Source organism: Aquila chrysaetos, chromosome 5, assembly GCF_900496995.4.
Source record: "Aquila chrysaetos chrysaetos chromosome 5, bAquChr1.4, whole genome shotgun sequence".
NCBI classification, from domain to species: Eukaryota; Metazoa; Chordata; class Aves; order Accipitriformes; family Accipitridae; genus Aquila; species Aquila chrysaetos.
This window is the reverse complement of record NC_044008.1, coordinates 38,502,230-38,526,829: the sequence shown is the minus strand read 5'-3', so window position 1 is coordinate 38,526,829 and position 24,600 is coordinate 38,502,230. Positions and strand designations below refer to the sequence as shown.

At 41.8% G+C, this 24,600-nt stretch overlaps 1 protein-coding gene across 1 annotated transcript in view; it reads left to right on the top strand.

Moving 5' to 3' along the window:
• The window catches only part of MYO9A (myosin IXA), a 190,659-nt gene that overhangs the window by 96,883 nt on the left and 69,176 nt on the right, over window positions 1-24,600 (top strand). The window contains 1 exon segment of the mRNA XM_030013971.2: window positions 13,870-13,986. Coding sequence (XP_029869831.1) covers window positions 13,870-13,986 — 117 coding nt within the window.

Below are 24,600 nucleotides of genomic sequence, written 5' to 3'. Positions count from 1 at the left end.
GTTATGAGCATCAGGAGCTTAGCAGGATTCCTTTGAAGACCTGGTATGTTGATGAGTGTATGCAGAATTAACAGAAAAATATTAATAGAATAAAACTGAAACTCCACAAAGCTTTTAAGAGCAAAGCAAGTGCCTCTGCTTTAGGACATGAGGGCAACCTGTCAGTGTAGAACTTAAAAAACCCCTTTTTTGTGGGATTAGGTTTCTCATTTTCCCCTTCAAAACGCAAGGAACAGCTGTGCTTGGTGACAGAATATGGATTAGATGAGACTAGTGGTTTTATTGGACTAATGTCCTGCATGTATTTCTTCATGGGATGCACCATCCTTCCTTTATTACGAAGACAGCGTCCATCGACATTGGGTCTTTTTTTAACCGGTTTTCATGATTTTTTCACATTGTGATATGATTATATGCCCTAACGTTCCCACAAAGCGGTTCATGGGAGACGATTCTGAGATCTGGCTGAACGGAGCTCGTCTCTATGAGGGTCTCCCAGACCTGCACAACTTCATCATGGACAATGTACATCCGAACACCCAGGGAACCCAGCTGTTATGTGCAGAAGATGTTACGGTCACTCCTTTGCTCTGTGCCACCACGGAAATTCTTGTGTGTTAGCTGTGTTCATACTATTTACTTGGCACTAATGTCTAGGAAAAAAAGGAAGATATTCAGATTTCAAGATTTCTGAGCAAAGTCCAAAATAAGGACTTTCAGAAGGGAAATGCTGATTTTCCATCGACTGCTCTGCCCGTAACCAACCTCCCCACTCCAGCTGTCCTTTCTGTCATCAGATCCATTCTCGACTCTTTAGAGACTTGTTTTGATTACATCTGATTACTGAAAAGAACCTTTAATTTCACGGAGTCCCTTTTGTTACTTAACAGTTGCTTGGAATATGGGATTTTTCTATATAATCCCAATCTGAATAAATTTAGATTGATTTCTTCTCAGCCTCAGGCTGTTTATCAATGCTTGATGGAGGAGGAGGTGTAGAAGCCCTGTGGCTGGACGGGGCTTTGCCTCTACAGCTGTAGCACCTGAGGTGTGACAAGAAATAACTTTTCTTTGAGGAAGCTTCCCCAAAAAGAAAAAAAAAGCCTGTAGTGAAGATGATGATACACTGGCAGAACAAGTTTTTCTACGATAGTGTCTTCTGCTTGGGAAGGGCCAACAGAAAGGTGGGGTTTGGATTATAAGAGCTCAAGTACTAATTTTGGCGATGCATTGGACTTCACGGTAGGAATGCTGGTACATTGTCCCTGTAAAGTCGTGAGCAAATTTCCCTAAATGTAGCCTACATGTTCCTTCTCAGGTCAGGTCACACATCTATTTCTTGTGCTACTAAGTAACCTATTAATTTGTTTATGTACCAGTTTCACTGTGAAAACACGGACTGAATGGGATCTCAGTTCATGCTTTTGGTAGAACAGACTCTGGATGAACACAGGTGGAGGAAAAGACTTCTTTGTCTGAAAAAAGTGTTTGAAACCTTTGCCATCAGCAGATCCTACAAATTCAGCTGCCTGGTGATTCTGTTCTTCTGCAGCTCTTTATGGTGGGCTCATGATTACTCTAGTGAGCACCTTTCAGTAGGGGTGCTCTGTGAGTGTCTTCTCTCATCCTTTCTTCCACGGGGAGAAGTGAGAACCCCAGACTCGTTTTCTGGAAGAGTTTTATTTCATGAAGAGAGGGTGGGGTTTTTTCTTTCTTTTCTCTTTTGATTTGTTACAGATGACATTTTCTAACCATGCTATCCAAATCAGAAGGCTGAAGGCTTTGACTGAAGTCTTTTGAGGAAGATGATGCTTGTAACCGTGTGACTCCACAGTTGAGACTTTGAGAAAATCGCTAGCAAGGTTTTTGTTGGTTTAGTGTGGTTTTGACTGTAACCTGGGTGCTTTTTTCTGAAAAACATGACCGCACTGTATTGCAGATAGTCAGTTACAATATGACAATATTATAGATGGGGACTTGCAAAACATCTCTAAAAATAAATAGCAGGCTGGCTTTAGTCTGTGATGGGGATGATGGGTGTCCTATCTGTCCTCTTCCAAGTCCTGCCTGCTGCCACCAGCTGAGAACAATAGGTGGGTCCTCGACACCCACAGAAGACATTCTTGTTTCAGATTTTCCACTTCGTTTTCCTCATTTACAGCCATCTAACAACAGGAGAATGAGTAAGGAGGGGGCAGGTTGCAGGAGCATGCTGACGCTTCCCGTGTTATTCCTCAGAAGTCCTGTTAGCACAGGAACGGCATGAGCCGTTTCATTGGGAATGCATGCGAGATAGGGAGCAGTGTAAGGATGAACACGTTAACCCCTGATGAAAAGAGTGCAATATTAAAAATGTTATTAATGATTTTTTTTAATAATTAATGATTAATGTCTTCTTATTTCCCAGAGTAGCAGGTAAGCTAGTAGCTCTGAAGGACTTTCTTTTCAGCCTGATGACATATTGACACAGGAAGATTGTCTCAGTGGACAAACCCATTGATTTGACTTCTCTCGTTGTTGCTGGGATTTTTTGGGAAGGGTGTTGGCATGGTTTGGGAGACCCGCTAAAACTACCTGTGAGTAATACAGACTAGCAGGTTGGAGATGGACCTTTGTCCAAGGAAGGTGATTGTGAAGGTACTGGGAAATTGGTCCAAGGAAGGTGGCCACGGAAGGTACTGGGTGACTGGCCCTAGAGAAGGGAGAGCACAAGAAGAATTAAAAAAAAAGGTGTTTGATATGTAAAGTTGAAAACTAGTACCAAAAAAATCTCTCTAAATCTGAGAACTTTATAACTGATTTAGTGAAAAAATTCTGCAATGCCTTCTTGTTTCAGTTTGTATTGCAGAATGATTTTGGTATTGTATTGTAATGACATTCCAGTCTATTTTTTCCTCATTGTAAAATCCACCCATAAGTTCTGGAAAACATCATTGACACTTGCATCTCTTGGATAAAATCCATTGGCAGGACACTCCCGGCTCCGGGGTGATAGTGGAAGGTTTCTGCCAGGATGTGGCAGCCAGCTGGGAAGGCAGGAACCAGCAGCTGTGGTAGTGCAAGGCTTAGGGAGTTGGTTGGTTTTTGTTTGTTTTTTTTAAGTATGTAGTTTGCAGGTACGTTTATAGAAGTGAAACATAAAAATGAGCCTTTGCAGGGAAGTTTATAGCATTTTTAAATGAACTTTTCCTTTTTTTTTTTGTAATTAGACTCATCTTGCATCTTTCACTCCTCTTCTTCCAGTGATGCTTTTACAGATATTTTTCCTCCTCCTTAATCAAACATAAAAATCATTAAAAAAACCCTTTTGCAGGCTGGAGTCAGCATGATGTATTAATGATTTGAGTTCTCTTAGGAAAAGCAAACACGAGAATGACAGGATTTTAATATGATGCTAAGATAAAATACGAGTATGGAAAATTACATCATACTTATCCAGCCCGAGTATGATATAATACTCCTTGATGCCAAGATAGGGATTAAGCTAGAGTCTGATATCCTGCAAGAATACTTTCCTCTGGGTGTTAAGCCTCTGTTTAAAAAAAAGAAAAGCTAAGCCTGCCTGTCTCAGCCTATGTCCCGTGACCCAAAGGGGAACCACAAAAGCTGCTTAATCTATCTCCCGCCGCAGGACATGGCTGTGAATGTAAACCAGACGCACGATGTATTCGGTCATAAATAGAAAGCGAGCAGAACAGCAGGAAACCATAATTCTCTGTGTGCACACACGTGTGACTTGGGACCCACTGAATAGGCTGAACCTGATGTGAGATAAGAGTGAGACACTAAAACCTGCGTTTGGACAAAAAGATTTAGACCTTGCCTAATTCTAGCAACCTATAGTTTTTCATCTATTTTTTTCAAATCCAGAAATGTTCTCCCAACTTTGGTGGTGAGCTGTAGAGAGGATGCAATGTGCTGGCAGGTTTTGTATGCGGTGCTACTATACTTCATTACCATCCTCGCGGTTTTCTGCTCCTTCCCTAATTTAGCTCTGCTTCACAGCTACGTGTCTCTCTCTTCCTTAAGATGTCACTCCATCTCGGAACAGGAGTGACAGACCCAACAAGCCATCCCTTGGCAGTTGTTCTGTCCATGCAACTACAAACCCAAGCTGAAACCACCTTACATAGGTTTTTTTTTCCAGCCCTCATTGAGCAGTAACAGTGTCAGAGATAAAAATTGGATTTTAGTAGTATTTTAGTACATGCGGTAGCTACTTCTCTGACACTAGCGTTCTTATTAATAGCTGGCACCCCTAAGCCCTATTCAAATAAAAGTGTATTTTAAGGCTGTTTTATTTCATCATGTAATTCATGATTGCTGCAGAGATCATCATCACCAAGATGCCTATGTGTGCTGTTTTCAGTTGACTGCATGTCCAAGACTTAGTGAGAATGGAGGATTGGCTTCTGTTCCTGTTCATTGGACCCCTTTATGAGATACAAATCAAGTGTATTAGGAGAGCTTGAATTGCTCTTGGTTTTGCTTGTTCTAATCTCAGATAAATCCTATCCCTAGTAGTAGTATAGCTCTTCACTCTGGCTAAGCATTGCTAATATATATTTAAAAAAACAAAAAGAGATAAATGTGGCTTTTCTTAGAATAGAAACTGATTTATTTCATCCTTTACTCATGTATGCAGTGCTATTTTGTTGAATAGATGCTTTGAGTCAAATAAGAAAACAAATTTTTTTCCTGTTTTTTTCCCCCTATTTTTCCCCTATATTGCTCAAACCCACAGTAGTGGTTGAAGGAGGGAGGCATCATCAGAAAATGCTAGGTAAATACCATGGGCAAAATTCAGTAGATATTAAAATGTGTTTTTTTCCTCTGAGTTATCTTGGAATAAGACATTTGTGTTACAGTAAGTGCAAATGTAATTACGAAGCTGAATTTCACCTTAGAGAATAAATGGGGGGAAAATGGGAATGGCTAATAAGGATTTTAAAACAGATATCAAGTGATAACAAAAATCAAATCCTGTGTATGATAATAGCTCACTAAATTTTTTTTTTGGTAGGATATCAACAGGTTCCTGAGATTTAGTGCCAAATCCCTGTGAGCAGAAATGCCAATTGATTCATTGGGTAACGCACTGAAAATTTATTCCATGTATTAAAAGAAAAAGAAATAAACAAAGCCCCCATAGAGCCACTAAAAATATACATAAAGATTTGATTTTTGGAGGGATTTCCTGAAGGGGAAGAATCCTAGTGCTGCTTTTTTTTTTCCCCCTGAATATTTCATTGGAAGCACCTTTCATCCTTGTATAGAAATTATAGGAAGTCTATCAAAGGCCCTAAGGGAGAAGGGGATATTTCCTTTCTTCCTGTGTTCATATCTTATTTCCTGAAGAGAAGAGGAATCTCCGTTTCTATTATACACAAGCAGAAAACGTGAAGTATTGTGCGGTGCCTGGCTTTACTTAAATAACTTAACTCCTGTCTTTGTGTTTTACATCAAGGCTTGCAAACTTCACACTCGGAAAGAAATGTTTCTTGCCATCCTGGAATTACTTTAATTGTTTTTTGTAAGTATTTGTTGATATGGGTCTGAAAGGAGAGCATGCATTGTTTGTTTTCTTCCTAGAGGGCAGGAAACACCCGCACATGTGTGTGTTCATGTACATGTTATGGAAGAGTCGTTGGGTCACTAGGAGAGGAAAAAATCCATAGGTAGTTTCTATGAATGTATCGAGCTCATTCCTATTTTAACAAATAAATTTTTGGAGACTATTGCAAGTTCTTATTGGGAAGTTTACAAGGAGAGTTGCTTGTAAAGATTTTTTGGGGGGATGGGTGGGAGGTTTGCATTCGTAGGGAACACAGGCACTGGCAATGGGTTTATCCAGTGGGAGCAAATAATGTTGATAATGTCCATCATGAGAAAAACAGACACACAGTCTCTAGGGCAAATGCTGAAAAAATGGAGAAAGAAAGGACCACGACCAACAAGGCAACAATTCGTCTTCTACGCCAACAACAAGGCAACAAGTCGTCGTTGTCTTCTAACAAGCCTTCTCTTCTAGCTCCAATGAATTTTCCAGAGTTGTGCCTGAGAAATGGCATTTAAACATCCCATTTTCAAGTACTCATAGCTTTTAGAAAATCTGGAGTGGGTACACTGAGCTTGCTCCCATGGTCTACGTTGTCCTCTGGTGGAAAATTGGGATTTAACTTCATTATGTTGACCAAAAATTGTTGAAGGTGTAATAATAACATGTTGACCAACTGAAGTGTTCAGCATGTCTTTATGGATGTTTCATAGATTTGTATAATGCTGAAGAAATAGGATAAGGGTTGCACGTGCTGTCACAGTTAAACTCTATGGGGTTTTAATCCTCGTTAGGGTTTTAATTTGGTTTGGTGCTTACGCTTACTCTCCAGTTCTACTTTTAAAGTCCATTTCGCATTAACTGAGTCTGTACTTGGGAAGTGGGGTCCAAAAACCCAGCTCTGGGCACATGCAGCCTGCATAAGCTGCATTTTTACAATAGTGACCCAAAATAGATTGCTGCTCTCCCATATGCATGCGTGAAAGGGCATTTTTTTCTGTGCAAAATGGTCTTTGGGTTTTTCTGCCACACTTTTCTAGAGAGGAGCATGCAGTGCCTCCTATGCTTGGGAGGTAGTAGTGATGGAGTGATGCTCGGCATCCCTCCTGAGCAAGCTCAGTGGCTGTTAAAATGTAATATTAATTGCTTTTTTGATGAACTGGTCATAAGGGCTGCCAGTATCCAAAAAAATCCATCATCCAGCCTTTCTGTTCTGTTTGTCCAGGATCATTCTATCTTGTCCTTTGCATTAGCGGTGAAGGAAGATGGGCAGACCTCTCAACAAGCTAAGATGTTTAAAGTCTTTAGAGATCTGTAGCTGTCTCTTAAATACCACTTGGGAATCATTTCTTACCTGGAATTGATCAGTGCATCAATATAGTGCTCTTCCTAAGTGATAACAAAAGGGATGAGCTTTGCTTTGCTTCCGCCTTCTTCTAATTTTCTGAGTCTCTGTGTCAAGTGATGCACTGCACAGAAATGGTTATTTATTTTATGCAGGCTTTTTTAAACAAAATGTTAGTGGAAGTGTTTATACTGGTTACAAGAGTCCTTCATGCTGTTTTTGTTTGGGTCAAAAATGTTTAAAGTTGAATGTCAGAGGCCCGTTGCTGTTCCAGATACAGTCTAGGGTTGGTTTGGTTTGGAGGAAGTAATTGGGGAGAAGATCTGGCTTTTGCATTTCAGTATTACTCTGGATCTCCCTGGAGTTAGTGGGATCTACACTCCAGAAAATGCTTGTCTTGGCTATGGAAGTGTTTGATTAAAAACATGTAGCTTCCAGCAGCATCTTGATGGCTTTTTCTTCAGCAGGATCTGTTTGCCTTCTGCTACCTGGGATGTGCAATCACTGGGATATTGCTGCAATTATGCACAATAAACTGGTGCTTTTTGCCTTTCAAAGCCCTTCAGCATTTGTTTCCACCCATCCTCTATTGTCCAGGCTTTATTTATTTCCGTTAGTCTGAAAAACTTACAAATATTTGAGTTTTTGTTGTTACAATTGAACTATTGCTTGCTCTTGCTCATGCTCATATATTAGGTTAGTCAACAATGTAAACACTGAATCCAATAAGGATCGCTGGCTGCACACTGGGGAGCTTCTTATCACAGCAGATCATGCAAAAATGTCTGTAAAAGGCTAACTGAGCGTCTGCCAGGAGGGCAGGTCACCACAGCAGCCTTCAGGGTCTGCGGCGGCACTGGAGGGGAAGAAGGTGGAGTCAGCAGAATGAAGACCTGTCTCATAGTACGTGGGCGTCTCTTCACCGTGCGCCTTGCAAAGTCATCTGTTGGCTTTACGAGGAGGTGAGAGTCCAAAAGCAGGGCAGAGCTTGGTGTCTCTTCCCTACTGGGCTGTGTCAAGAAGATGAAATCATGAGCTGTGTTTGGTAAGGGTACCTTAACTTGAGCCTTCACTGAGCACCAAACCCATCCAGCCTTATAAATAAAAAGTGGACTGAGCTCAGCTTCGTTGTGACAGACCACCTCAATGGCAGCCTCTGCTCAATTCAGGATGGTTTTTTGGTATTGAAGGTTCCCTATTAGATTACGTGCTGGTAGATAAGTATGTCTTAAATGCTGATGTTGCCCCTACAACAGCCAGTGCCTTAACATACTGGGGGCAGGAAGCCGGAGATTTCTCCTGGTTTTGGCTCCAGGACCAAGTCCAGAGCCTGGAAGATTTGTGACGTTGCAGTGCCAACGTGGACTTTGCACAAATACAGGCCTGAGTTTTACTATTTCTGGCAGCCCTGCATCTCCAGGAAGGTCCAGGGAGACGTGCAGGGGAAAGACCTGAGGTTTGAAAAGAAATTGGAAGTAAGAAGGTTTTTTTTTCTAATGAGTGTTTCAGAGCTGGTGCATCCAGTGCATGAGCTGTACAGCAAAAGGGCCCATCTGCTCGTGAAGCACTACATTTGTGGCAGTCCATTTTTTTTTTCAGTATTTAAAGCCATAAAGTTCAAGTGGCAGCTTGTAGCATGAAATTGCTCCCTTAGATTTATTTTTAAAATTAAAAAAACCCAACAAATTGTGGCAGGGTGACTAAAAAGTTGCTGGTTTAACCAGGGTTTTGGAAGTGAAAAGGATGCTTTAATCTTGGTTATCTATGTATAAGCTGTTGCGGTTTCTGAATATGTAGCAAGGTGAAAGAAACCATCATTCTGGCATTTGTTAAAAATACGATTTTTTTGTTTCCTAAGAGCTATACCGGCTCTGGCTGTCCAGCCCCTTGCACAGGCTTTAACAGCAGCAACAGAAGCAGTAAAAAATGTATATTAAAATACCACCCTTCTACATCATCACATACAGCTTTTTTCTGGTTTTTGCTCTTCATGAGTCATTGGTTCTGTGGGAGAAGATAGTATGGGGCTTTCTAATGCAAAGAAGGCATTGTTATAGCAAAGGAGCCTATAAAATTCAAGTTTCATAGATAATAATAATTAAAAAATACTGATTTTTGGAATTTGATTGCAACCAGCAGAACTATTTTAGAGGAAGGGAAGAAAATTTAAATTTTATATGTTTTTGTTTAAAGCAGATATACTATTTAGTGTTAATGCCTCCTTTTTTTTTTTTTTTTTTTTTTACTTGATTCCCTGCTTTTTCCATTTATAAGTTTGGTGGGGGGTTCTAACCCTTTTGCTTTCCCTGGATTATCTGTGTACCAGCAACTATTTTGAATAATGCCAGCAGAAAAAGACCTTTCTTTACTCAGAGTTTCAAATCTCAGCTGAGTGCAGAACAGGAGGAGTAAGAAATCCTGACCCAGGGGTGGGGAGCAGTGGTGATGCTGTAGGGACGGCAGCAGATGGAAGATGTGCTCGTATGTGTTTAGAGAGTTTGTAATCTTAAGAATTAAGAATCTACTGAATGCTTACAAATGTGTTTTACAGAGGCTTTTAATTTAAGCAAATTTGGTTTTCTCAGATTATATCTTTTGCCGCCTCTAAAACACAGGCTGTCGCTGCTGAAACTGTAAGTCCTTGCTCCAAAACACTTCAAAGAGAGATTTTAATTCTTAAGTCTGTCTTCCCCTTGTTCCTTTTGGCAGAAGATGTTTCCAAAAGTATATCTATTTTTAAGGTGGCCTGAATCCAATGCCTATCATGAAAACTTTTGGGTCAACTAATTTGGCAATGCAATCTTATGAAGAAACCCAAATATCTTATATCAAGATCTTAGTAGAAGTAGGCCAACCTCAACAAGTGGCATTTCTAGCATATAATAAATAAAATATATATACTTGCTAGCCTGGTGAGCAGGAAACCTATTGATTAAAACCTTGTCTTCAGCTTATTTCCTGAATCACTGAGTTAAAGTGTGTTTGATCTATCTTGCTTTCGAATCAGCAATATTTTTGTGTGTGTGCAAGATGTTGCGCTTGCTTTGATCCCCAAGAGATTTGTTTTGGCGTCGCGGGAGCTATTTTTATTTTGCTTTGTGAGCGAAATAAAAATGGTTTGATGAGTGCCACAGTATTCCAGATCTGCCTAAATGTCACATAATGAGACTTGCAGAAGAGACAAGAAGCTGTAGGTGACTACCTGAAGGCAAGCCATATGTAATATATGCTATATATTTCAGAGAATATTCACATTTAGTATATGTAGGATAATAAATACAGGAATAAATAAATACCCCAATAAATACAGGAACAAATGTTTAAGCACTTATTTTAAATGGTCTGCTGCATGGGAGCGGATGTAAGCATGTAGTGCGGTCCTTTCTTGAATAACAAGCCTGTAATTACAACAAGAATATCCTGAATATTGCACACCAGGTTGTGATGTGAACAGCAGGGACAGTTGGACAGGCTGAGCATCCTTTACCCTGCCATTCCTCTGCAGCTCTACCCTGTTGAACAGAGAAAATAAGAGCAAGACTTACTGAAAGAGGCAAACTGCTGTACAGGTTTTCTTTTATTTATTTTTTTATTTTAAGAATTTTAGGGACTAGTGGTATTTTAAACCATCTGTGTGGTGGCTTATGGCAATACAAGATGAATGGCTGAAATTAAAAATAAAAGTGGAAAACCTCTTTTCAAAGTGGACTATTCCAACAATTTGGGGGAAAATATGAAATCATACACTTGAAATTGCAGCAGGTCCTTAATTTGAAAAGAAATAATATTCCCAGAGGGTCCTCAGGTTAGGTAGTTTGATATCTATTTAGGATAGTGAGGAGCTTTATCTATAATGTAACGTCATCCAGGATCTATTCTAAAGAATAAATACTTCATTGAAATGGGAAAAAAAAAAAAAACCAAACAAAAACTTGAATCATATAAAATAGATTACTGTTTTTGCTGGTATTTTATAAATGGATGTTGCATGAAGGCAAAGTGCTGTCTTAACTCTTCAAGCCAATTAAAAATATCTCATTTTAGAAAGCTGCCGCTGGTTTGGGTACCACAGACGTTGGGTACCGTGGACTTCATTCCCAGCGCTGGTGGACGTCGCTCCCCATGAGCAGGTCCATCACAGCGCGGGGAGTTGAGCTTGGAGAGCCCATTTTGGTGGGACCTCATAGTACTTAGCAGCACTGGAGGAAACTTGGATGTCTGAAACCAGATTTCTTTGCTGTGTGCACTGTGGAAATCCTGCCTGGAGGAGACTGCATGTACCATGAGGCAAAGCGAGCATCCCAGTTTTGGCCCCACTGCATTTCATCGTCTGGGGGGAGCGTGTGGGGCGAAGTGCTGTTTACACCACCTCAAGTCCACTATGGTGGTGCATCCGTCGAGGAATTATCTGGATTTGTCGGTACAACAGAGAGAAGAAATTGTCTTATAAGGAGACAACAAATTTGCAAGTGAGATCCATGTGTATGTGTGCTCCACCCCCTCTATATTCTCTATATGTTGCTTTGCCAGGAGTTTCCTACCAGCCCTTATGATACGGCTGTCGCTTCTAAAAACAACTATTGAAGAATTTGAGATCTGGGCTGTTGATTACGTTTTTGGGTCCCAAGCGTAGCAAGGAAAGCAGCTCTCTGTGGGCTTCCGAGCTTGCCATGTAGCTGAGCTCCTCTTGGGAAGAAGGGCAATGGCTTATAGCCCACCCCGCACATCCCTGGAGGAAACTGGGCAATGCTGGGGTGGTGCAGGCTTAATGATATCCTCATCTATTTTAGAAAAAAAGAGGAAAATTCAGCAGTGAAGTCCTGCACATCCACTATAGCCTGTAATAAAAGGGGAAAGAAAAGTACTGCAATATAAACCCATATATGACTGTATAGAAGAAACGATGCTGTTATTTGTTGGCTTTAAATAGAAATGGGGTTTTTTTTGATTGCACGCCTTTGTGTTGGAGCAGTTAATTGGGCTGATTTATGCTAGGACAAAGCATTACGGCAGCGAGAAACGTTCCCGGGTCTGGGCCTTCGTCTTTCCCCAGAGACTTGATTTTTCTCATGTGACAGTGGCACTGGTTGTTTTCCAGCTTTATCCAATCAAATAAGCTGAGATGGAGCATAGTGTTAGAGAATTAGTCTTGAAATTTTCTATTAATCACTGAAATATTCCCTGATATTTGGGGAAATGTAAAAAATAAAAACAACAGCAAAAAAAACCCCAAACAACCCATGTTGCTTGTAATAAAAACAGCAACCCCCCCGGCCCCAAAACCTTTTCTTCAGTAAAGGGAGGAAAAAACAGTTACTGGAAACTAGACCTGTTTGTATTTCTAAATGCCAGCTGCTTTCCAATACTTGTTGGAACTCAGACATTCAAGAGCTCACGGTCTGTCTTTAAAAGCACTGTTTTGATCTGTGCTACAACAAATCCTTTCGGTCCTGTTGCTCATATATTTTCATCGTACGCTTGTTTTCAGTTTGTAGCAATGCTTTTTTGGGGGCAAGCGAGTAATTCCTTGTTAATTGTTGCAATATTTTGTAATTATCCTTGTAATGTGGCTTATCTGACAGCGATTTATTGCCACCGAGCAATGGTTAGCAGCATACGGAGGCTTATGTACACTGTGAGCTTGTGAGCATCCTCAGTTATGGACCGTGTTACTGCCTTCTCCTGTTCCAGCTCAAGAGGGAGAGTTGGCAAGGCCACGTACGGGATTAATTGCACGTTAAGAGCAAAATGTTGGCAGAACAGTATGTGATTATAGTAAAAGATGTTATCACAAAAAATTCAAGGAAAAAGAGGTGGGAACAAGCTAATAGAAGATAAATGATGCTATGTGAGCTTTATTCTTTTGCTTGGCATCAGTGAAATAAGGCCACTCAGTTGATGTACCTTGAAGGGAGGGTTGGTGAGAAGGATTTCAAGGCAATGTGTGACAGGCCACCGATTTGTTGTAGTTCAAGGTTTTACTAAAATACTTATGCGTGAACCTTCTGTTTCCTTGTTTATTCTTCCACAGTGGCTAAAATGAACCGAAATTTAACAGTCATGGCTGTTATCATGAGATTTTAGGTGATTAGTATGTACTAAAGCACTGCAACACAACTCAACATAATAATTTAAACCAGGGAAGAATCACAAGCAGCAAGAACGAAGATAGCCCTTAAATATGAATTACTGCTTTACGGTTACGTATGTAGGTGCCTGTCCCAAAGCATGCATGTTTGAGAAAGTGCAGCCCAGGTACCCTCTGATTTTGGTTTTCATCACTGTTGGTCAAACAAAATCTCTTTGCATCGTGGCTGAGAACACTGCGGTGGGGATGGCCCTTCTTCAGAGGTATTATTCCTCTTTCTAGGAGAGCTGTTGGAGGAGCAGTGAATCTGCCTGCTATGATTTGTAGCTCCAGTTGGCAGTACCTGGAAAACATCAAGTTTTCAGTAACGCTTACAGATTTACTATAGGGGTTTTAGCCTCTGCTTTTGTAAGCCTTCTGCTGGTACCAGACGCTGCCTGCCCCAGAGTGTGCTTTCATGTCACTTGCTATCATTGCTGTGCAATGTCCACCCTCCTCTTTCTTTCTTCCTGAATAAACTCTTCAAGGATCTTGATGAAATTAAATATATTTTTTGTATGTTTTTTTAATATACGTATTTTTATTTCTTTTCCTTTCAATACCAGTGATGGGATTTATGGTGTGATCTCGTGCATCATCTGCTTGAATGCACCAAAGGAAACCAAGCCAAAGTCAGGGGGCACATCTCATGGCCCTGGGATTGCAACCAACTCCCGATGGCGTCAGGACCGTTGGCGTACACGGCATAAATTAAAATAGTAGACAAAAGCTTTGGCAAGGGAGAAATATGAACATTGGATGTGGAAGCTTGAGAAGCAAAACACGTTTTAGTGCAGAGCAGGAACTGTTTCCAACCACCTTTTTTCTTTTCTCTTTCAGGCTGTGACCGTACGAAACTCCATGGCTAAATCGTTGTACAGTGCCTTGTTCGACTGGATAGTGTTCAGAATTAACCATGCACTCCTCAACTCAAAGGACATGGAGGAAAGCACCAAGGTAATGTCTTGCCAGCTCTTTTGGCTATGCTCTTGTGTTTTTAAAATAAGTAACTACAGGATAAAACATTACCCAAGCTCCTAACAGCACATTGCTTAACATAAAGTTAATTTTTCCTTGGTTAATATTTTAGACTGAGTACATCGTTATTTTAAGTGGCATTTGCTGAGCCGGGAGGGGTGAAGCACCTTGAATAATATATCCTCAAAGCGGCTGGGGAAGAGGTTTTGTTGTAACCACAAAAGCCTGTTCCCCCACCTCCTCCAGGAGCAATGCCAAATAATTTTTCTCCTTGTATGTAAAACTATAGGACCATATATAATTGAGGGGGGGGAAAAGGAAATCTTGCTAACGTGAGGTGTTTTGATGAAGTTGCTTCATAAAAATAATTAGACAAAGGTGAGCAAGCTGTGGTGTCGGTAGGTACTGAGATAGCACATCTATAACGAGCAGAAAAGTGGTATCACGGGGAAAAAAGGTCATAATGGGAAGAGCAAAGCCGGCGCAGTGCCAAACCGCTTTCCCGAAGAACTGATGGAAGGGATGACATGATGTTTCCTGCGATAGCAAGGTCTGGGTGCTGCAACCCAGGACATCCTCTCCAAAACCTCTTGTGTGTTCATCCACGCTCATCGTGGCAGGAGGACGCTGACCCCAAAAAGCACGGGTGTACGGATGCGTCCATGCACGCATGCGCTTGCAGCTCGCCAGCTACCCTTGGCTTGGAAATTTTGGGCATGGGCCAGCAGCGTGTGTTTTTTGCGGGGCGGGGGGGTTTGTATATCCAAGCTGAAGCTGCAGCTGCCAAAAGGAGGATTGTTTTGCTAAGTGCTAACATTACCTTTGAATTATGCCATAGGACCAGAGTTGCAGAGGCTTGCAGTGTAGCCAGTCCTTTATTTTAAACTCCACAGAAATGCTTGCAGAGTGTAATTATAGACTGGAAATAAATACATGCGTAGAAAATTTGGTAATATGCTTTTCTGACAAGAAAGGTTGTTAAAGTGGGTAACATCCAGCGTGTCTTCTGACTCCACATGCTTCCTCTCGCTCTGTTTAATATTTTACCAAAAATGTTGTGTTCTCTCTTGATTTTTTTTTTCCAAGTCATCAAAAGTTTTGTCTGGGCTGTCAGGAAAAAAACCCACTGTTTGTGTATTTGGTGAAGCAAAAAAGGTAGATTTGTTTTGACAAGGAAATGCATCTCAAATACTAAATAATTTTTTTTTTTAATGATCCAGTGATTTTTTTAAAAAATATCTGTTCCATAATATTTAAATACAAAATCAGGCTAGGACACTATTGCTTGCTTAGTCAGCACGTCTGTAATAGCAGGGCACAACCATAGGTGTTTATGGGCCATTAAACTTTGGTTCCCAACCTCAAATCTCAGCAGGTAAGAGCCAGAACAACCCAAATTCATGCTGTTTTCCAGCATCGCTGCTGCATGTTAACCCTCTGCTTCCTCCAGCCAAGACTCCTGCGCAGCGTAACCACCTTTCCCTTGCCCGTCTCCCTATATCATCTCACAAATTCCCAATTCCCAGTTTTCTGAGCCTTTCGCGCCCCCCCCCTCCCCAAAATCACGCAGTGTAGCAATAAGATCCAGGACAAGCAGCAAGCGCTGCGCTGCGTTGCCCTTGCGCAAGAGGAGATCCGCCTGTGCTGGCAAATGCCCAGGACCTGGAGCTGCAGGAACATGCAGGAACGTGCAGCCTCGTACCGGTGGCGAGATCCGGGAAGGCGGTCCTGGGCTGTACGCGGGCCAGGTTTTCTGAAACAGGAAGGTAGTGCACGAAATAGCAAGAAATATATACTTCTAGAGACAGGAGTGTAATTAGGTTTATTTTCAGAGTCCTCTGTGAACATTGATTGATTTTCACAAGTCCCCCAGAAATCATGAAAAGGCATGAATCCTGCCTGTTTTATGGGTAGAGAGGTTAAGGAAGAGAGTTTATGTGCATTGCACAGAGTTGCTTCGTTAAACATTGACTAGCCAATTTTCTCTCAAATTGTTCTACAGCATCACCTCCTCTCCCCTTTTTTTAGCCCCCGACTTGGTTCCTTCTAGCAGAGAGGGAGGAGAAGTGCCTGCCTGGACCGGGCAGGGCTGGGAATAGCTGCTCCTTTGCCCTCAAGGAATAACGTTACTGCCAGCGAGTGGCCGAGGGCATCCTGGGCTCTGCGGCTGCTGCTGAGACACCAACCTGCAATTACCACCCTTCTCTGCCCTGGAGGAACCGAGCTGATGCCGATTAATTTGGTTTTTCCTACCACTTCACAATCCTCTTGAAATCCTTTTCAGTTCGTGCCTGGAGAAACCCCAGATGAGGATATAGGTTCTTCTTAACCTCCCATATGTGGTCTTGAGGTTGGGCAACACTAACTGGAAGGTGGGCTGGGAGCAGGGGCATCTCTGGACCCTGGGAATAGGTCCTGGCTGCAAAGCAAGATCTCAGCACTTGGATGACATCTACTTGCTGGCATCTACCAGCTCCCTCAAAAAATCTCCTAAACACACTGAGTCTCTGATTTATGAAAGAAAAATACAATCTTGCACCTCACCGCAAAAAGTTGCCGACTCCTGAGTTTGCAGTGGGTGAGCAATGTGCGACTCCCCCTGGAGCAAATGTCCTGACTTAATCCCAGTCCACACTTGCCACCAATATTTCTCTGACTTTCAAGATACATTTTGAAATAATCCCACAGGTTATGAAGGTTCAGAAGGTTGTCAGGTGATGGATTTTTGGCAGAGGCCTTTTTTATATGACAGTCGTGTTATGCAGAGGTAAAATAAGACTCAAAACCATCTGAATTCAGAGCATATATGGGAAGAGAACTGCATTTGAAGTTGATGAGAAAAATGAATATGAAAGTATTTGCCTGGTTGTGGTAGCTCAGGGTTTCGATGTGAAGGCTGGAGGTTGCAGAAGACAACATATACTTACAGATGCACGTATGGCACTCACATGAACTTCGGGTTTGCTCTCCGCTCTGTGCTGTGGAAACATGTGCAGCCATCTCTGCATCCGGCAAAGTCCTTTTGCTGGGGCAAAGCAGCATTGCCCCAGCCACCTGGGACAACCGCGCTCACCAAAACTCATGCTCAACCAAACCGGTGGTGGATATAATATTCATCGGTGCAGATGGTATTTGGCAAGGAGGCTGTTTATAGCTAGTTAGGCCTATTTAATTGCTGGTGGACTAGCTGGTTTGGTGATAGGTGGGAAGAAGACCTAGATCCTAACAAAGTCCAAACCCCAGGAGAACCTGTGACAATTGGAATGGAGACAATTTTCATATCCTAATATGTGTGTTTATTTGATGTCGGCAGTAAGGAGAAGATCAAAAGATGAAGCTGGGTAAAAAAAAATAAGCACCCGGCTGTTGTTCTTCCACTGTTTTTCAAGCAAGTATTTGGAAGATGTAAATCAGACCTTTGATATCCAAATTTAGTTAAACGTACAGTGAATTATTTTGGGAAAACACAGTGGGATTTGGCTTATCTTCCTTGCTGACAGGATTTGTAGCATATTATTTCTGAACCAAGTTGTGAATAAGTTATTTGATACGGCTTGTTTTATGCTCATAGCAGTGCTGCTGTGTATCAGTTTCACTCTGACTCCGTTTTCCTTGGTCTTCTCTCTTTTGCTTTTAGCTTCTTTTATGTTCTCATGATCCCCTACAAACTGAAATTTGACCTTTATTAATGAGGTCAGAGACTTTTCCTCCTCTTGAGAACTAGATTACTAAACCTCATAGAGTCTCTAATTTAATTCCCCTTCCATAAATTAGGTTAAGAATTGTTAGAAGTCCGTCTCGTTGCTTAAAATGATAATGTAGTGTAGATCTCGGTGGACCAAAAGGCATTTCTTCCAATGTTTTTTTTTAAGCTTTTCCCATTTGGTTCTTGTGAAGTGTCTTAATTTCTTCCTAAATAACCCTGCTGCTGTTTTCAGATGAGGTGCTGCGTATGTGGTGATGATGGTGAATGTGAATTCATGGGCATGAAGAAAGTTCATTTAAATTAATGGCCATGAAGAAAATTCATTTAAGCTTAATCTAGTTAATTCTTGGCTATCAGACCTGAAACAGAGGAAGAATTGCTGAATACGCAACGGGTTTAATGCACATCTGTTCATTATTTTTAGGTCCCAACTTCCAAATGTGTAGCAAATCACTGCCTCTCACTTTATATAATAGGTCATTGTGTGTATTGTGGTGATGTAGATTGGAGTAGTCCTTTTAGATTTAGTGGTGGTGCTTTTTGGGGTTGGTTTGTGGGGTTTTTTTATAGTATTGGCTTTGGCATATTGTAAAAAAATAAATTTAAAAAATTTTTAAAACAGATAAAAAGTTAAAAAATAAAAATAAAAAAAGATTTTTTTTTTTCCCCAGAATTTGAAGCAAACCTATTTGTGATTGCCAAAATATACCTCCGTGATGGAATGACATCACCAATGTGCGTTTGGGGTGACATAAATCAGCTCCAACGGTCACTATTTATTGGTGGTTTGGGAATTGGAAAGCATGTAGCTTCAAGACGGTCATTTGCCAAAAGCCCTTAAAACTCGTGCTCAGTGTTTAAATGTCATAGCTGTGACATTTTTAGAAAAGCATGAGGTCACTTTTTATCATCCCAACCGGAAAGTGTTTAATAACCCAGGGTTTGCCCAAATTTTAAAAGTCCTTGTAGATGTACACTTTTAATTATAGGAATTTTGCTATAGTTTTGATATACAAAGTAATACAGTCATCTGCTCCAGGCTTCTTGTCCATGTTGTGTACTTGTTAATTGTAAATGTTAGTTTTGATAAAGGAACAACATTAATGCATAAACTAGACTTGGCTAGTATAGGTCTAAATTATATTACAACTTTGTACGATTTCCTTATGGCGCTCATTCAAAGTATGAATTTGGAACTGAAGAATTAGAAGATTTGTAAATGTAAAATTCCTTTGAGTATTTTCTTTAAATATTGTACTGCAAACTTAATCTTAAAAACAGCCAGATTACATGCTTTTGTCAGGCAGTTCAACAAAATAATTACATTTATGCATACCTCAATGGAAATAATTTTTTTCCCTTTGTTATAAGAAATGACTCTGTACTGGTAGATTTGTGCTGCATTGTAATGGAAAAAGTAATATAACTCTTTTGGGTAGATAGCACGAGATTTTTTTGGTCAGAAAGCAGAAAAATAGCCATAAATTCCCAATTTCTCATTTTTAAAAGTTTTACCAACTTACATGCTTTGGCCTCTTTCTTTCGGACACTCTGCAATGCTGCCTCCTGCAACAGAGGGCAAACAACCTGATTCACCACAGTGCTCTGCCCTAATTTCTCTGGCATGAAACTCTGCAAAAAAATCCCACATCTTAAAATTTGTATTCTGGAGGTGTACGGGAGTTATCCACATAGTCAGTGATGTGAGAAAAACACTGGTTTTCCCTGTGTAACAACCATGGCAGAATTAGCCATCCTTATGTTGTATGTGCGGTTTGATACCTGCAGTGATTTTGTAAAATACAGATTTTTTTTTTTTAATTATTTTTTTTTTTAGTTCTGTGCATTTTACCTGTCTGAGCTTAATTTTGGGCGTCAGCAAAAAATTATAAAAAGACAACTTCAAAATATAAAATTTTTAATAGGATTCTTTTGTAACTGAAATAGCCTCTTTTTTCTATAGATAACTCTTCTATTTTGCTTTATAAATGTATTTACATGCATATATTAAAATATATTTTGTAGCAGTTTTAACACAGTAAATGAACCAGCATTGAAAAAAAGGGGGAGGTTTTTTTCTGCTCAGCTATATCATATTATTATGTTTGTGAGAGCTTGAAAACCTTATTCAGTTTAAAGTGTTCACTTGTGGCAGGGGCTTAACTATTTCCACAAAGCATCAGTGCGGCACTTGTGAAAGCTGGTGTCGGTAATTCCATAAGGATTCTCGAAGTGTGAGCATTTTATCTTCTAAGTCTTGTTTTTATGCAGTGCAATAGCGACTTTTATCTAGGGTAATTTTAGGGAGCTCTTGTGGATTGTAGGGAGAAGCTGGCACACCGGTGGCGTGGTTGGGGTCAGGATTTGCTTACACAAGGGCGATGCAAATGGAGCATCGGTGTTGTGGATAAGAAAGAGTCACTTTGTCCTGTTTCCATCATCGCTTTTTGCGTGTATAACATAGATAAAATATGGGCTGCTAGTTATACAAATTGTTTAAGAAGAATTCTTACTGAAATCTGTTTAAAAAAAGATGAAGCTGAAGATTACTGCTTGTTAGGCTGTTGTTTAATGAATGTATCTGTGAACAAAAGGGTTGCCACGTTCATTTGGACAAGCAGAAGGATGCTTGACCGTCGGGAAGCAGTGAGTGAGAGCGAATCCCTCTGCCAGGCTCAGTCCTTGGTCTGGTGGCTTCCCAATTTCCATCTTCTGGTCAAACGGCTGTTTCTCATGGGTGTTTTGCCAAGTGATGCAAACTTCTGGGAAGCTGGCCGAGGACCTTCAGTAGTCATCCTTGTCATGGCATGGGTGGGAGTGAGGAGGTAGCGTCTGCCTGGCCCTGGAATAGGGAGAAAAGCCTGGACGAAGGATAAAGTAGCCAAAGACCTCTTGGGAAAATGGGTTAGAGTCTTATCGTTGTGCTTATATGCTTTTTTTATTGTGTTTTCACTTGTTCTGGTAGCCAAAGTCTGTATCATACAAAGCTTCAACTCACAAGCCGGGTGGCCGCTCTGCCCACGGCAGCTGCGTCTGTTCCAGCCGTAGGTGGTTCCCTGGTCAGGAGTTGAGCACAGAAGGAATATTTTCCTCCCACGTTATGTGATCAGTTGAAAACAGATGAACTGCAGCTTAGAGAGACATGTGGATATTCTGGTTTATATTTCTGGCAGGGGAGTTAGGCTAGTCTTAGGAAGGTAGTCTTATGAAATCCAGAGTGCAGATAAGACCAATAAAATTAAAACCAGGGTGCGTGGCAGCTGTCAGGTTCTTCTGAGGTGGAGAGGACGGGGTGTTTCTCCTCCCTGCTTGAGTTTTGGTTCATTTGACCAGTGCTAATGCTTTTACTTCTCTTAATATTTTTATTTAATTAATTGTAATGTATGAACACAGGCTGTGTATAAGTGAGATCCTTTGGTTAGACCCCAGAGCGTGGTTTGCTAACATACTGCTGGTGGAGCTCTCTGTGCACATGTCCTTCAGGCTCTTCGCTCCTTTTCTGATGACGACAGGTTTGCTAGGTGGACACAGTCTGAGTTTTATTTGTAACTAATTAAACAGAACAGTCATATACAAGTTTGGAAGTTGCAGCAAGAATTATACCTACTTAAGCTTTTCACCCTGGCTCCCTGTGTCGATGAGGTTTATCTGCTGTCACATCCCCATGTCTGTCTTCCCCTGGGTTTACTAAATCCATCCGACAGGGAGAGGACTCAAGTTTTGTGAAAACCGGTACCTACATGAAGGAGAAAGGTCCACATTTCTGCTCCCACCAAGGGAAGGAAGGATAGTCTGAGCCAGGAAGCGATGGGTTGCACTTGCTTGCCAGCCAACATACATGTGGCCAGGGGTCCACTGCCAGCCCTTGCCTGGCTGGTACGGGGGGAGAGGAGTTGGTTTGGGAGGAGACGAAGGGGCCAGAAGGTTGCAAAGCAAGCTGTGAGTTCATAGCAGTGCTGGCCTTGTTTTGCCAACATAGAAAAGCTTGGTGCACCCACGTCTTGATAAGCGTCTCAAGAGGTCATTGTAGGTTAGAGGAGAGACCAAACAGGCTTTGGCTCTTCAATTTGGAGAAAAGGCTGGGGTGGGGTATGGTTAAAGTTTACAAAATCATCAAAGTGGTGGAAAAAAGGCAATTTAGAACTGAACTCACCAAATCCTGCAATTTATGTTATGGGGTGTGGGTTTAGTAAAAGAAAACACTTCTCTATCATGAACTTCTAGAATTTGGCCTGAAAGGCTGTGAGGGATCATAGTGCCAATGAGTTCCAAAAAAAATTGGATGGGTACCTTTTTTACCTATCTCTTGTCCGTGAACTAAAGGGAGCACAGAGGTGCCTCTCCATCTCCCTCATCACAAAACTGTGGGTGCTGGTAGAAAAGGGTGACGGACTGCAGAAGAGCCATGCTGACACACCTCACAGGAGGTATGTCACAGGAGAAGAGTCAGAGATCATGCTTAGACCTGAGCTAGTAGTTAGTTTATCGAGTTCTAATCTGTAAATTTAGGTACGTAAAATATGTAATAACTACAGATGGATTGGCGGTCAATACTCTGCTATTTACTACACCTAAAGTTAGTGTGGGATACAAAGATTATTGCTTAACTTACTATATGTATCTTAAATGTTACATGTGTGCAAAAAATGTCACTTACCAACCCATCAATGCCTGGTGTCAGCTAAGGGATCTCTCAGCCTCAAGCGGTAACCTTGAGAGGCATCCCTGCTCAAGGGGAGATCGCCGCACAGCCAGCTGCTATGGAGGGAGAGGTCAACGGACCCTGATGGCTGCAGATATTTCTAGTGTAAAGTAGTTGATTTATAGTCACAGTTCCTGCTGTGTTAATGCAGTTTCAGTGACTTATCAGCCCAGTTTCCAGCCTGACCGGTTTTATTGCGTTTGGTGCCGAGTTCTCACTGATAGCCTCACACAATAGGATTAACTTCGGTTAGGCCTACTTGCTGAGCATCTGCCTGGACCAAAGTTCAGTTGGTTCAAACACGAGGAGTGCATCTGTCACACCAGGGTGGGACATCCTGCTGCCATGGTTGGAGATGCTGGGCTGGGAGGAGTGTTGGGCTGGTCCTGTAGAGCATTTCTGGTGTCCTGGTGGCAGGGGCTGGGATGGCTGTGCCGGAGGACCAGGCCCTGGGAGAGCATCCATCGGAAATGAGGCTTGGTTCCCTTCCCTGCCCAGAGACCTTCATTCAAGGCAAGCAGTAGCTGAGTCTTCAAAGGGTACAGAAGGCTGGGGAAGCACACTCTTGGGTCATTAGGTTAGAAAAGCAGCTTTTGTTTTATTTGCTCAACAGCTCTGTTGCCTAAGTTTTTAATTATGAGGGAACTTGACTCAGGATGGACTTGAGCCCTCTTTTTTCAGTAGCATTACTATTTTTTGCATTACTTTACATCCCCTTCAGTAAGGCAAGAACAACTCAATGTTTCAAAAAATCAGTCTGTCTGGGTTACGCTTCTCAGTAGGAGACGTTCATCTGATATGCAAGGTGGATATTTTATATTTGATACTATTTTACTTCTGACCAGACTTATTTTCCTTTGTTGCAATGGATTATTTCTGTGCAAACCCCTGCCATGCAGGTGTTTCTTCAGAAGGCTTCCAACTGGAGCATGTTTGCTTAGACACCCTCTATTCACCTTGTAGGCATGTTTCTGTGGACAGTCTTCACGACTTAAGTCTTTTTTTCCCAACCCCATCCCTGTTTCTCCCTCAAAAGATAAATACTGTCTTAGATCCAATAGAATAACTTGGATCTGGGTTCAGATTTCTTCAAAGATGCCAATTTGTCTATAAATAAAAAAAAAACCAAACCAAGAAACAACTTTAAAAGGACTTTTTTTTAGAAAAAGGCCATCTGTCCAGATAGCTAAAGTTACATGTTGTCTCTCTGATGTAGGTGAAGTCTCCCAGATGGCATAATATCAACAATTACAGTAAAAATTAAAAGTCCTATGTCGTGGTTTAAGCCCAGCCAGCAACAAAGCACTGGGAAGCTGCTTGCTCACTTGTCGCTGCAGTGGGATGGGGATGAGAAAATAGAACAAAAGGCTCATGCATTGAGACAAGGACGGGGCGGGATCACTCACCACTTATGGTCACAGGCAAAAGAGACTTGACTTGGGGAAAAAAAACCAAATCAATTTAATTTTTTACCAATCAAGTCAGAGTACGATAATGAGAAGTAAAACCAAATATCAAAACCCCTTCCCCCTATCCCTCCCTCCTTCCCGGGCTCAACTCCACTCCCAATTTTCTTTACCTCCTCCCCACAGGGGGACAGGGAATGGGGGTTGGAGTCCCTGCTCCGGTGTGGGGTCCCTCCCACGGGAGACAGCCCTCCACAAACTTCTCCAACATGGGTCCTTCCCATGGGCTGCAGTCCTTCAGGCAGAGTCTGCTCCAGCGTGGGCTTTCCCATGGAGTCATGGCCATCTTCGGGGGCATCCACCTGCTCCGGTGTGGGCTCCTCCGTGGGCTGCAGGGGGACAGCCTGCTGTCTCACCAGGGGCTGCAGGGGCATCCCCTCCTCCAGCGCACCTCTTCCCCCTCCTTCTTCACTGACCTCGGTATCTGCAGAGGAGTTTCTCTCACATTCCAATCTCCTCCCCTGCTGCAGGTTTCCCCCTCTTAAATCTGTTCTCCCAGAGGCGCTACCACCGTTGCTGGTGGGCTCGGCCTTGGCCAGAGGTGGGTCCAGCTTGGCGCCAGGGAAGCTTCTAGCAGCTTCTCACAGGAGCCACCCCTGCAGCCCCTCCCCTGCTACCAAAACCCCACCACACAAACACAATACATCCTGCTATTAAGTATGTTTAATTCTGTTTGTATGCTTTTGATAATGTACTGCGTACAAATAATCCATTTACTT